A 12,458-nucleotide genomic window follows, 5' to 3' on the forward strand; every position below is an offset into this window, starting at 1 on the left:
TGTTCTGTGACACACACACACACACACACACACACACACACACACAAAATGTATCAATGTAACGAAAGCAGACAAATCTCATTTTCATTTGGGGACAGAGGGGCACAGAAGCTCCACAAATGCGTGCATTTATAGCAAGCGGAGAAGAGTGAGGCAGGGAATTGTTCCAGCCAGCTGACTGCTTGTTCCACTGCAATCATTCAGCATCTAGTTGCCTCTCTTTAAATGGATACTTAGATTAAGGCATGTTGTGCTGCAGGGGGCCACTAAGACCTCAGCCAGAACATCATGTAACCACAAGCACACATGCATTTTCGTTCATAACAAAGTCATAACATCACATTTTCTTCGGAAATTCTTAGAATTTAAGGTAGTTCTTGGCAATGAGCTTCAGGCGAGAGAGATGATTCCCACGAAATGAAATCTTAAAGATTAAGTTTATTTCCAGAAGATATTCCCCTACCGACATTAGTCCGATGTAACTTATGGTCTGTGGCAGGAAAATAGAAAAAAAACAAAAAACTTTTATTGCAGTAAGTGACAGCTCTGAAGAGGAACTTGGACTCACTGATGACGGCTAAAACTGTCCATGCGATGCCATGCAAACAGAGCACCATGAGGAGGGTGCCTTTTCCTCATCAGAAACATACCAACTATGCATGTGTGTGCACGAGTGAATCAATTTGCACCGTCTGACCACCTACATCGCTGTCTCTCAGACACAAACATACACACACAGTAAAACGAGGACGGTCACAGCACAGACAACAACTTATCGAATGCATCCCCTCGCTTAGCAAACAAACACACACCTCTTGCGTTGCAGTGCCGTTTCTGATCAATACACTTCAAGCTGCTCTGCTTATTCACCAGCTATCCCATCTGCTGATATTTAATATGGGGAACACTCACACTGAGTGTCGATTGATTCATTTAAATTAAGCATTTATCGCATGCAGCCTTCCCAGAGGTGACGGGGAACATACAATACATGCATACAGCACAAATAGCGATTTCAATAATACTTTTAGTAAATATACAGTTTAGAAAATTCTGTCATTAGTTTTCCTACTCTGCTAGCCGATGCAGCCTTGACTGAGGTTTCCAATAACAGGAAAAACAACGCAGTGAACACTCCAATCATTTATACCGTAACATTTTGCCTGAGGAAATTGACTGAAGAGGGAAAGGTTACTAAAATGAGATGAGAGTGATGCTTTTTAGGGGGGTATTCTTAAAAGGCACTTCAGGTGGACAAAGGAAATCACTTTAAGAAATAGGGTCTGGGATGGAAGGCAACAAGCAGACTGACCCAAGCTCAGTGTGTGTGTGTGTGTGTGATCACATGGGGCAAAAGGACAGGAGAATATGCCAGACATGCAGAAGCAACCAATCAACCAAATCCCTCTTTCTCTTTGCCCACGACTTCGCTCTCGCAATGAGCTGACCTCTATTACCCGTGCAGGGGACAGTGTGTGTGTGTGTGTGTGTGTGTGTGTGTGTGTGTGTGTGTGTGTGATTGTTTACTTGTGGCAGGATATGGATGAGGAGATGGAAATGAGGGAATTACAGAGTGCTGGCCTTTCACACATGGGTTTTCTAATGAATAGGGCAGTGTGTCTGCTTGTGAGGGTATGTATGTTTGAAACACAGCTGAGCGAGGAGACATTTTTGGAACTGTCCTATCCAGCCTCCATCTGCAGTCATATTTTCAGGTCATTATGTCTTATTTAGTATTTCTGCTAGGGCTGCCTTCTAAACGTCGGTGATTCAAAGCCCTCCAAGTCAAATCTCATTTTGCCAGTTGAATCACATAGCACTTTTTTTTATAGCTGTCATTGTGCATAGAGCGACACTGGATAACCGCATGAAAGGCTATATACTGCTACAAACCGAGTCATGTCAGAAAACTACCCTAACTACAAAAGTTGTCAGCAGCCAATCAGGAGTTCACAAGGATTTTTATAACACTTTTTATTTCATGGTAAAAAATTGGCGACTCAGAGTCGACTTGGAATTTCGATTCAGGTACAGCCCTGATTCCTGCTTTACTGGTAAACATACAGAGTCTTATTGAATTACTAGCGTTTGGTATGTGATGCCACGAGGATGTTCTACTCTAACACAATTTTATACTTCTAGTTGGCTGTGTTAATAGCGCTTCCATTTTTTATTTGAAAGTTGATCTAAGGTTCATATGGTAAATGATCAATCAGTAATCCCCAAATTCAATATTTACAGTTAAAAAGAAATGATCTTTTTCCTATTATTTTGTGTAATTGTGACCACTGTGTGCCATGAGGGTAATCGTTTTTGCCATTGCCATGTTTTCCCCATGTCCAACTGAGTCTACTCCCCAAATCCAACTGGGAGTCACGATATAATCAAACAATAACAAAACATTAACAAGAAACAAGGTCTGAAATCTGAGTGCCACCTGTATTTATGCCACATTTGATGTTCAGTGTCACTGTCTGCCAATCTTAAAGTGTTACTTGAAAACTATGAGAAAACAGCTGTTTACCGTGTCATCACGTCTCAGTGTATGAACGGTGTGGTTGAAGGCGTGTGTGTTCTCCAGTGTGAACAAACATTTGCATGTGTTTTCACACTGCTGTTTTGAAACAAGTGTGTGCCTCGTATCAGCTTGTGTCTATGTCCCCATTAATGATTTGAAGGGAGCTCTGTGCTCTGAGAGAACACAACTGCAGTAAAAAATCAATACCTGGAGACCCTCCCTGTCTCGCGCACGCACTCACGGTAAAAAACTGAATCCATACAAAATGCATCATTTATGACCATCTACAAGTCGACTCTCCCACAAGTACAAAAACTCATCACAAAGTCATAGAATCGCCATGAGAGTGTGTCCACACATTTGTGTGACCTACTTTTCGATCTCGCTGTTTTTACAGGTGCGTGGTGCGCAGGAGGAAGAGGTGGAGGATGAAGGAGTGCCGGGGTCTGTCTTGCTGCTTTCTCCATTGCTCGTCGAAGGCATCTCTGTAAACACACAAACGGGTGGCGGGGTTAACACTGGATGGTGACTCTTCTAGCTGCAATAAGCATTCACACACACCTCACTGCTACGTTTAAAAAAATAAATAAATACATTTTGTTTGGCCCTACTTACCGTCGCTGGCCCATTTGGAGAATTCAGGCGTTATTCTGTTAGAAGGCATCCCACCGCTGCAACACAGAGACACAAATGTTGGTATGAAAGGAGCATCAATGGTGCATTTCATTTTGTCCGTTTAGTTAAGTTAGTATTCTGCTAGTTTGACAGCGCAGCAGTTAAGGCTTCATACTTGAGCACGGCTCCCCGTAGCGCCTCCCTCTCCCTGGCCTCTCCTTGGTCCTCTCCGGCTCCAGAACAGGGGATGATATCGGCTTCGGTGTACTGGGCCTTGCCGTACTCCAAGGTGTCGTCCCCGTCCACGTCTAGGTCAGCGTCGCTGTCTGCCGCGCTCTCCTTAATGCTACACGTTGCAAAACCTGTTCCTGTGAAAAGACGATAATTGTCAGCATGACTTTTATTTACTTTGTCACTAAAGTAGGAACAAGAGAACCCTAGGCATTATACGTAAAGCGTAACATTCACATTCATTTGATTTTTAAAAAGATGCTCTTGTGATCAGGACATCAGTGATATGTGAAGCCTACATTGGAATTATTTTCACATAAAACCGCACAGCAACCCTTGGCCTCAACACAGCGTGGTGAGGTTTGGTGCTAAAACTGACACCACAAGTGAACATGAAAAAATTAATACATCAGAGCTGCAGGTCCCATATTTCAGCGATACTGAACAATATACGAATTGTGTCTTTTGTTTGCTTTACTTTTCACTTCTGCCTCGCTTAAATGTCATAGTAAAAACCAGTATCTACATCAGTGTTTAATTAAATCTTAAATGGGCCAGCAATATTTTTTTTAAATAGGCCTGCATAGCGAGAAATCATAAAGCCTCTTTAAGAACCCTAGTAACCGTTTTTTTTGACAAATCCGAAGACCTTAAATTTAGCTCAGTTTAAACTTGACTTTTTCCTGACCAATTACGAATTCTGCAAATGGAGGTAGACATGAGAAAAATTTGGTCAGAGAGACGAGGGTGAAAAAAGAGACAGCGTTTAGACATGGGGTGAACTGATGAAGACGGACACCTCACCCATCAATCTTTGAGAGAAAGAGAGGGAGAGTGTGGGAGTGTGTGTGTGTGTGTGTGTGTGAGTGGCAGTTCTATAAACCCAGTGATGAACGCCCAGACAAACCCTTACCGCTGCCTGACTGCTTCCTTCAGCTCCACTTAGCCACAGAGCAGGCTGTGTGTGTGTGTGTGTGTGTGTCCGTCACTTAGAGGCGTCACTTCAGTGTTTGTTTGAGACTGTCTGTCCCTCTGTCACTTAGACACTGTATCTCCAACCCCTTGAAGGTGAGTGTGTGTGTGTGTGTGTGTGTGTGTGTGTGTGTGTGTGTGTGTGTGCGTGCAAGTGTCTGACTACCTGTCACTTAGACCGCATCTATCTACCATGCAATGGTAGGTAAGGTGTGTGCAGGAGTGTTCAGGTGTGTATGTTACTTACTATTTGGAGTTAGCTAGGTGTGTTTTGTGTGTGTGTGTGTGTGTGTGTGTGTGTGTGTGTGTGTGTGTGCGCGCACTTGTGTTTCACTTGAGATGTGACTCTGAATGCGTCTGTGTGTGTCTGCCTGTGACAGGCCTGACAGCCATCTTATTTACACCTATCCCAATTTCTACAAGCTCTCAGCTGGACTAGTGTTCTCTGCGTGTATGTAACATAAGTGTCTGTGTCTGTGTGTGTGTGTGTGTGTGTGTGTGTGTGTGTGTGGGACCAGATACAAGCTCAACAGAGTTGACAGCTATCTTATTGAACCCCCTTGTCCAAGTGTGTGTGCCAGTCTCGATACTTGACTTCCTATAACAGTTGGTCTCAGTGCACTATAGTGTCTCACTGCACTGTGGCGTCCTTGTCAAAGTGCAGACCAGCTGCTAGGGCTCGTCTCCGAGGATCTTCTGGGATTTGCTGCTGCTTCACCTCCGTCTTAACTGTGTAATTCATTTCACTCTTACTCTAAAAAATGAGGAGTGAGGAGAGCGAATGTGAGCACGGAACGACTGGAAGCCGCTGTGATTAAACGCGCCACCAATGCTAAGCCGTTTTACAACAGGCCCATGGTTTTTAGTGATCAAATAAAAAGCACCTTTTAACTTTTATTTGGTCTCAGTGGCAGAGGGGAACACATGGGAACAATGGCCACGTAGCGTAAATCTAGCAGCCTGCTGGCTCTGCTCGGCTACTGAGGCTATAGTTTTTCATGGCAGAAGGTGAACAGAGCACATGTTACATTATACAGTCTGACATGGTGAAACGGTTGGACTTTTATTCCTATTTTCGCTGGCAGACTTTCTCCTTCCTTAGTTTGCTGATTTTGTGGAAAGCTCAGTGGTTTGTTTTTTTCCCCTCATCCACCATCAAATACCTTGTTAACTGTCTAGTTTACACACATTGCATTCCAGACCTGTCTGTCACCTACAGCACTGTGGTGACAAGTGAGATACAGAGTCACATCTAGAGTCCATATTTAAGTTGATACATGAGGTGGGACCAATCGTCCTCATTGATCTTTCTGCCTTCTGCATACAATAATTGAGAAAACAAAAGCGACAGTGGAGAGATGACAGGAAGCCTGGGAGAAACATGCATCCGGTCGAAATTTGAACCGGGGACATTGCCGTGGGTACGCCCCAAAATCATTGCATTGACCATCAACCCAGCTTAAGAACTAAGTGAACCTGTGAAGACCTCTAGCCCAAATAATTCACAACAAGAATATTTAAATGTACAGGTTCCATACAGGGCTATCAGTAAGTGTCTAAAACACGGACAATACAAAATAGCATCCCAGACATTTTAAATTATGCCCTTAAAGATGGACAGGATGCTGTATTTTCTTATTGATGCGCGGCCTATTTGTGCACATACACACTGTACATGTCTTCAGTGTTTTAAGTGTGAGCAAATGTGTGCCTGTTGTGTATGTTGTGTGTTCCCAGTGCTTCTATCTGTCCCTCTAAGCAGTCTTGGCAGGCCAATCTAATCTGGCCAGGGAAAGGTCAGCCCCACTCTAACTGCCTTTCACTCACATTATGCACCAACGCCCCCCCCCCTTTTTTTTTTTTTCTTTACTTCTCTTCCCATCCATTCCTCCTTTCCTCACCTTCTTTCCCCCCTTTTTTGTGTCATCACTCCTTTCTTTCACATTTCTCCCACATATCCCCTTTCCACTCATTTTCTCTTCTGTTGACAGTGGGCTTTTTTTTTTTTTTACTTCTCTTCCACCACCCTTGATCTCTCTACTCGCGTATCACTTGTTCTCCCTCTCATGTACCAGTCCACAATTTCCCCTCTTTTCTGCTCTACAGGCATGATCAATACACACACAAACCGACTCCTACAGGGCCACCCTGGTCTGTCTCATTATCATAACCATCTCCTGAATATCGTTGACTCTTAACATACTAACTACACATTTTATCCTCCGAGTTACATGCTTCATGGCAGCGACACCCAAGACACTTAATCTACATACATGTCACCACAACAACACTACAAGTACAGATCTGAAGAGGCAGGCAGGATCAAAGGACTCATCAGACTGACTGACAACCTGGATCAACCAATCGACCGACCTCGGCAACATTGCGTTACCATAGCAATTATCGGGACCCTCTAAGAAGCAGAGAGGAGGGGAGTCAAAGGCCATCGCACTATCTTTCTGCCATTTACAGGTCAGAGAGAGAGTGCGAGAGAGAGAGAGAGGGAGAGAGACGGGGAAAGGGACACAGACACAAAGACATGAGACGGCCATCTTTGAAGTCCATTTACAAAGCAGAGATTTCTCCTCTTCTCAATCCCTCTGGGCCATCTCAACCTGCAATAATCCCTCTTCTCCTCCTCTGTCTCTCAGGACAGGCTGATATCAAACCCCAGGATCAGTCTGCCTGCCTCCCTGTCTGCCTTTCCATCTGTCTGCGGCTAATCAAACAGATCAACTATTGTGTTCCAAAGCTTGGTAATGCTACTAAAACAGCAGGAGTAAACACTAAAGAAACAAATAGGAGCATGATATAGGAGGAACAAACTGAACTTAATAGAATGGGTTATATTAAAATCTTATTCATCATTCGCCATCATTGCTTTTGGTAATAACACTGTACTTACAGAGTCAACAGCTGAGATTTTGATAATCGAATAATAGTGATAACTTATACAAGAATGGCAGATATTTGCTGAGTCCAGTTCTCCAATGTAAGGCTTTGTTTTTGGGCTGCTGTTTCATATACTTTTCAACTTTATATTTTTTTGGGGTTTTGGAATGTTATTGGACAAAAATAACTACATTTGAATATCTCACACTGGGCTCTGGGAACTTCCTGTAGACACTTTATACAAGTATTCTAACAAACTTTTCAAATGACTACTCAAACAATGCCATGTTCACAAATCTCTCTGAACATCTGGTCAGGTTTGCTGACTTATTGTTTGACTGGATAGTTCCTGATTTAAATCTACATTTTGCCAAATTTAGACTACTCTAGGTGTAAGTTTATGTGCTGCTTATTTTTAAGACAACTTTTAACAATTGAGTGACTTAGGCTACTTCTGTTAAATGAAAATAATGGTTTTGCACAAAGCATTTAAATATCTTTAAGTAAAATATATATAAAAAAGCACTGTTTGGAAATCAGTATCATAACTCAGGTCTCATGTTGCTGCTAGTATAAAAAAAGTACAACGACCCTATCATAAGGCATGAAACCTTAGTTGTAATAAACCAATTTCTCCCTTAAATATAGACTTTTTAGTATATCCTGCAAAGTTAAAAGTAAAAGCCAGTTGCTTTTCAGCTCATAAAACCGAGACTTAGACAGACAGTCCAGCAGACAGATAAAGAAAGCTCTCGCTCTGTGCTGTGGGTGCTTTCAACCTGGCTAAGCCGGTGCGAGACACAGGGAAGTCTTCCCTCACACAGAGTTGAATCATAAACTGATCTTGTTCGATTTTTTCCTCCCTCCCTCCCTCCCTCCCTCCCCCTTGAAAGGGCCTTGTTCCCTCTGCCTTTCTTCCTTGCGCTCTCAAAGGGAGGGAAGGATGGTGGCACTTCACAGAGGGATAGGCTTTCTCTTTATCCAGCCAGCTGAGGAGACCCCCTGCAACATCTCTATATCCGTCTAGCCTGCCGCTGGCTCTCGAGAGCCTGCTGGACCCAGTGGCGAGTGTTAGAACCACTGAGGAGCTTTCAAGACAAAATCCACCTTCTGAGCCTTCTGCCGAGTGTGTGTGTGTGTGTGTGTGTGTGTGTGTGTGTTTCAAATCGCTCTCCCCAGGCCACCTCAGTTATCTGTGTCACATCACAAGGTGCCCTATTAGAGCAAGGCAGAAGGGTCCTGTGTCTGCTCGTTTAACGCTGTGAAAGAGAGATGGGCGGATGGAAGGAGCATGGGGGAGATGGATGGACGGGTGGGGAAAGCCACCTCCCGCCCCACGAGGTGTTCTTTCGCGAGGTTTAGTTGAGATTTCAACATTGATCTGTCTTGTCTCCTCTCTCTCTGGCTTGCAGAGAGGGAAGGAGGGAGGCAGGTGAGGCTCAGCATGTGTGTGTTCAACAACGGATCGAACAGGGAGAGAAGGAGGCGACCAGGAAGAGGGACGGATGAAAGCCGAGGTAGAGCCTAGACAGTTTAAAAGAGCCTCTTAGATGACAACTACTCTTTACCACCATGTGTGCACATCTTGATGGCTTGCCTCCATCTTTCTTTGTCACCACGTTTTACACACAAACACCTGAGTGCCACGATGGGAGGCCACTGTGGGAGCAAAAAAAAAAACAAGCAAATAGTAGACATTGCAGGCTCTAAAATAAATTGTGAATTGCATTGTTTCACGGTTTTGAACATTTTTTAGAATAACCAATTGATGAATCTAGACAATGACCTGTAGATGAATGTTTAATGAATCACTTGTTGGCTGCAGCTCTATTCGGAAGCAGAGCCATATAGTGTAACTGTCATTTGAAAATCTTTTTGTTGGTCAGACAAAACAAGTAATTTGTCACTTTGGGCTCTAGGAACTTGTGACTGGCATTTTATAGACTAAACAATGAATCAAAAAAGTAACGATTAAGCAAAGCCGCAGCCTATTTGCATACATTATAAAATCTAAATAGCTCCTTCTCCTTTGAGTGGAGCTGAAAATGTGTTAGTTAAGGTGGTAGGTTTGCCATCCGACCGGGGTATTTAAATTTGAGTACATCAAATTTAAATATATAATTAAGACATCTCTGTAGTGCAGACTCTGTACTACTCTGTATTACATTTAAATAATTAATAAATAACCAGCTTTTCAAAATAACAGTTGCAATGTGCAATTTTAAGCTCATGAAACTATTTTCAAAAAAAGTGCTATAACAATTTCACTGGCATTTCTCCCATTATCCTCCGTGACACGCACTCGTCCACTTTGCCCAACAACTCTTCTCCAAAACTGCGCTGAGATAACAGAGCTCAGCCCATAGCTTCACTCAGCAGATAGTATGCGTGAAATAAAAACAGGACCCGTAATTTCACTGTGTGTAACTACGCTAACTAACCGTGTGTTGTGAACCGTGTGTAGTGATTAAAAAAAAAAACGGACAACAGCTGTGTCTCAAAGACCGGGCAACAGCAGAATCCAGGCACGAGAGGTGATGGATATTTCTAGTCACTTCGTCATGTATTCACTTCGTTGAAACAAGGGAAGAAAGCCTCACTGATGTGAAGAACAGGACAGAGAAACATATATAAATGCTCTCTGCCCACCGTATGCCAACACTCCAGTAAGTCCACTCACCCCGTCTCTGCCCGGGCATGCCCCGGCTGCCGCACATTTGTTGACAAACTCCGACGCACACGCGACAGTGAAATGGCGATTGTTCTCACAGACACACACACACGCGCGATATCAAATGGCTAGTTAGCTGGCCTCCAGACAGCGACGGACCGTGTCTCTTTTTCCTTTCTCTCATTTCGGCCACGTCTCTTTTTCTTTCTCTCATTTCGGCCATGTGGCACGCGTGCCCGCTCGTGGTGTGAAGCGTGTCTGCGCTATTCTCCGAGATGCACTTGACGGCCTTTTGTGCAGCGGATTTTTTTTTTTTTGACGACCTAGTTAAGGCGGTAGGGTTCCCCAGCTTAGGCGGCCGCCCGAACTGCAAAGTGCTGCGGGAAACCCTGAAATCTTGTTCCAATCTCGCTAAATAAAATCAAACTTTGTGAACCTTGGAATGCCATTTTATGTCTATTGAGTTAGTTCAGATCTTGCGTAAATCTGACATCTGACTAAAATGGTTAAATTAGCAAAAACATATTTATTGGATGACAATCAGCTAAACTAAGTTTACATTTAACATTTGCAGGGTGTGATGACAGAAGCATTACATTAAATTGTTGCTGTAATATTTGTCCAGACACCCCTTTATAGAAAAAAATCTAAATAGGCTAAGCTAAAGAAAAATAGTGAAAGTAGTGAAAACATAATAACAATACAAATTTGAAAAATCTGAGAAGGACCAAAAAGAGACGGTGACAGAGAGCTACCACTGTAGGTGTGTTGTGTCACAGAGCAGCCATGCTCCCCAGTGGCCAGCTCTCCCATCCAGTTCTATAATTGCATTTCTGGGCGGACACACACACGCACACGCACACGCACGCACAGTGGTGACCACCGGGTCAATTGCCCAGCTAAATGTGTTTTCCTTCCCCTTGCTGAGAGGATTGTGTAGGGCCGAGCCAAGCTGAGCTGGGCTGGGCTGACCCAGGGCAAACTTACACTGCCACCAGACCACTGGCACCATTACAGCACTGTGGTCACATTCAGCACTGGTCCCACAGAACAAACACTGCTCACACTGGACAGAGGGAATGATGGATGAGCAGAGAAAGAAAGGAGACAGACAGAGAAAAAGAAAGGCGAGAACAAACAGGGTTCTGGGCTGACCCTGTCTACATACAGCTAACTGGGGTGTGACTGGACACGGCCAGGGATGTCAGTGTGTGTGTGTGTGCTTGTACCTCTGAAGCCTCCCTCCAGCAAAGCTGTAGCTCTGATCCTCTTCTGCCCCGCCCACTCGTACTCCTCAAAGCCCCGCCCATTTTCTCCATCCATGTCTGCAGAGTCATCATCGCCTAACGCACCTTCACGCTGACACACACACATACAGGGACACGTGTTAATCAGAGCAAAGGGTTGAGGTATTTCTTTCTTGCAAATTTCAACAGCTATTAAGTACACAGTTTTACGGTATTAAATATAGTGTGGTGGAAGATAGGCCGGATCTCCGTAGCACGCTTTATCTGTACCATACCATGACCAGTTGTGATTAGTACAGGTATTGTTTGTATTGTTGGTAGATGTCTAAAGGACACAGATGAGACCAGAAACGAGACTGCTAATCTAAATCATGTGTTCAGAGTTTCAAGGTTTGCACACGCTGCACTAAACGCTGCACCAAATTACCAACTACCTCCCTGGAGGCTCCGACTATTGTCTTCTGTTGTGCATCAAGCTTGTGTGTAACTCAGGAGACTCTATGCTGTGTTATATCTTTCTGTTCCTACATTTAATATGGTTCTAACATAACGTAGACTCAGTTTTCTCAACAGCTTTGTTTTGCTGTGCTTGTTGTTGCTAAAGTGAAGTCTATTCCAAATGTCCAAAATTAAGTTTTGTTTGTTTTTATTTAGCCAAAAGTACGTTTTTTTTTGTGTCTAACGTAACTCAACTTGCACCAACTGCTTTAGAATGAAATCGTTCTAGACATTTTCACTGGGACGTAATCACTTAAGTGGCCAAAGACCTTTTGATTGTTTCATTTTCATCTTTTACAGTGAAGCTGCAGCAGGAAGTGACAAGCCCAAAAATGTCTAGCTCTAGTTTGGATAAACAGCAAAGAGGCGATCAGATCAAACGGAGAATCTTCAGTCCACTTGATCACTAATTACAAAAGGGGAACAGAACTCTGGCTCCGGTTGCAAGCTCAGTACAGTATCTGCACTGATGAATATGTAATAAAAACACAGCTCACATAGAATGGTACAGCTCTGGAAAGCCTAAAGCGTGCTGGTGGAAAAGAGGTATTAGTGTTTCTATAGCTAGTGTAACAGTCAACAGTCAGTAAGGTGGGTTACAGGAGCAGTGGTGATGATTTTTGTCTGTTGTCTACTTTAGGATAGAATGGAAGTGTTTAGCATCTACAGGAAAGAAGGATTGGTGACCAACTCTGACATGAGAGGCTGTCATCGGTTTGACAGCTACAACACAGAGAGAGGAGGTGACTGGAAATATCTTTCTGTTGGGGCTACGTCTTCAGCAAGCAAAGTCAAATTGGCCCTCATCTACGGA

The 12,458-nt window shown here is 43.6% G+C and overlaps 1 protein-coding gene across 11 annotated transcripts in view; it reads right to left on the bottom strand.

Annotated features, from left to right (window-relative positions):
• rnf220a (ring finger protein 220a) overlaps positions 1-12,458 on the bottom strand; it is a 170,756-nt gene that overhangs the window by 16,401 nt on the left and 141,897 nt on the right. For all 11 annotated transcript variants that reach the window (XM_031311159.2, XM_031311170.2, XM_036004908.1 and 8 more), the window contains 4 exons: positions 11,129-11,258; positions 3,309-3,501; positions 3,134-3,189; positions 2,892-3,003 (listed from right to left, as the gene is read on the bottom strand). In XM_031311159.2, the coding sequence (XP_031167019.1) occupies positions 2,892-3,003; positions 3,134-3,189; positions 3,309-3,501; positions 11,129-11,258 (491 nt within the window). The remainder of the gene's footprint in view (positions 1-2,891; positions 3,004-3,133; positions 3,190-3,308; positions 3,502-11,128; positions 11,259-12,458) is intronic.

This window comes from Sander lucioperca, chromosome 9 (assembly GCF_008315115.2).
Source record: "Sander lucioperca isolate FBNREF2018 chromosome 9, SLUC_FBN_1.2, whole genome shotgun sequence".
Classification (NCBI taxonomy): domain Eukaryota; kingdom Metazoa; phylum Chordata; class Actinopteri; order Perciformes; family Percidae; genus Sander; species Sander lucioperca.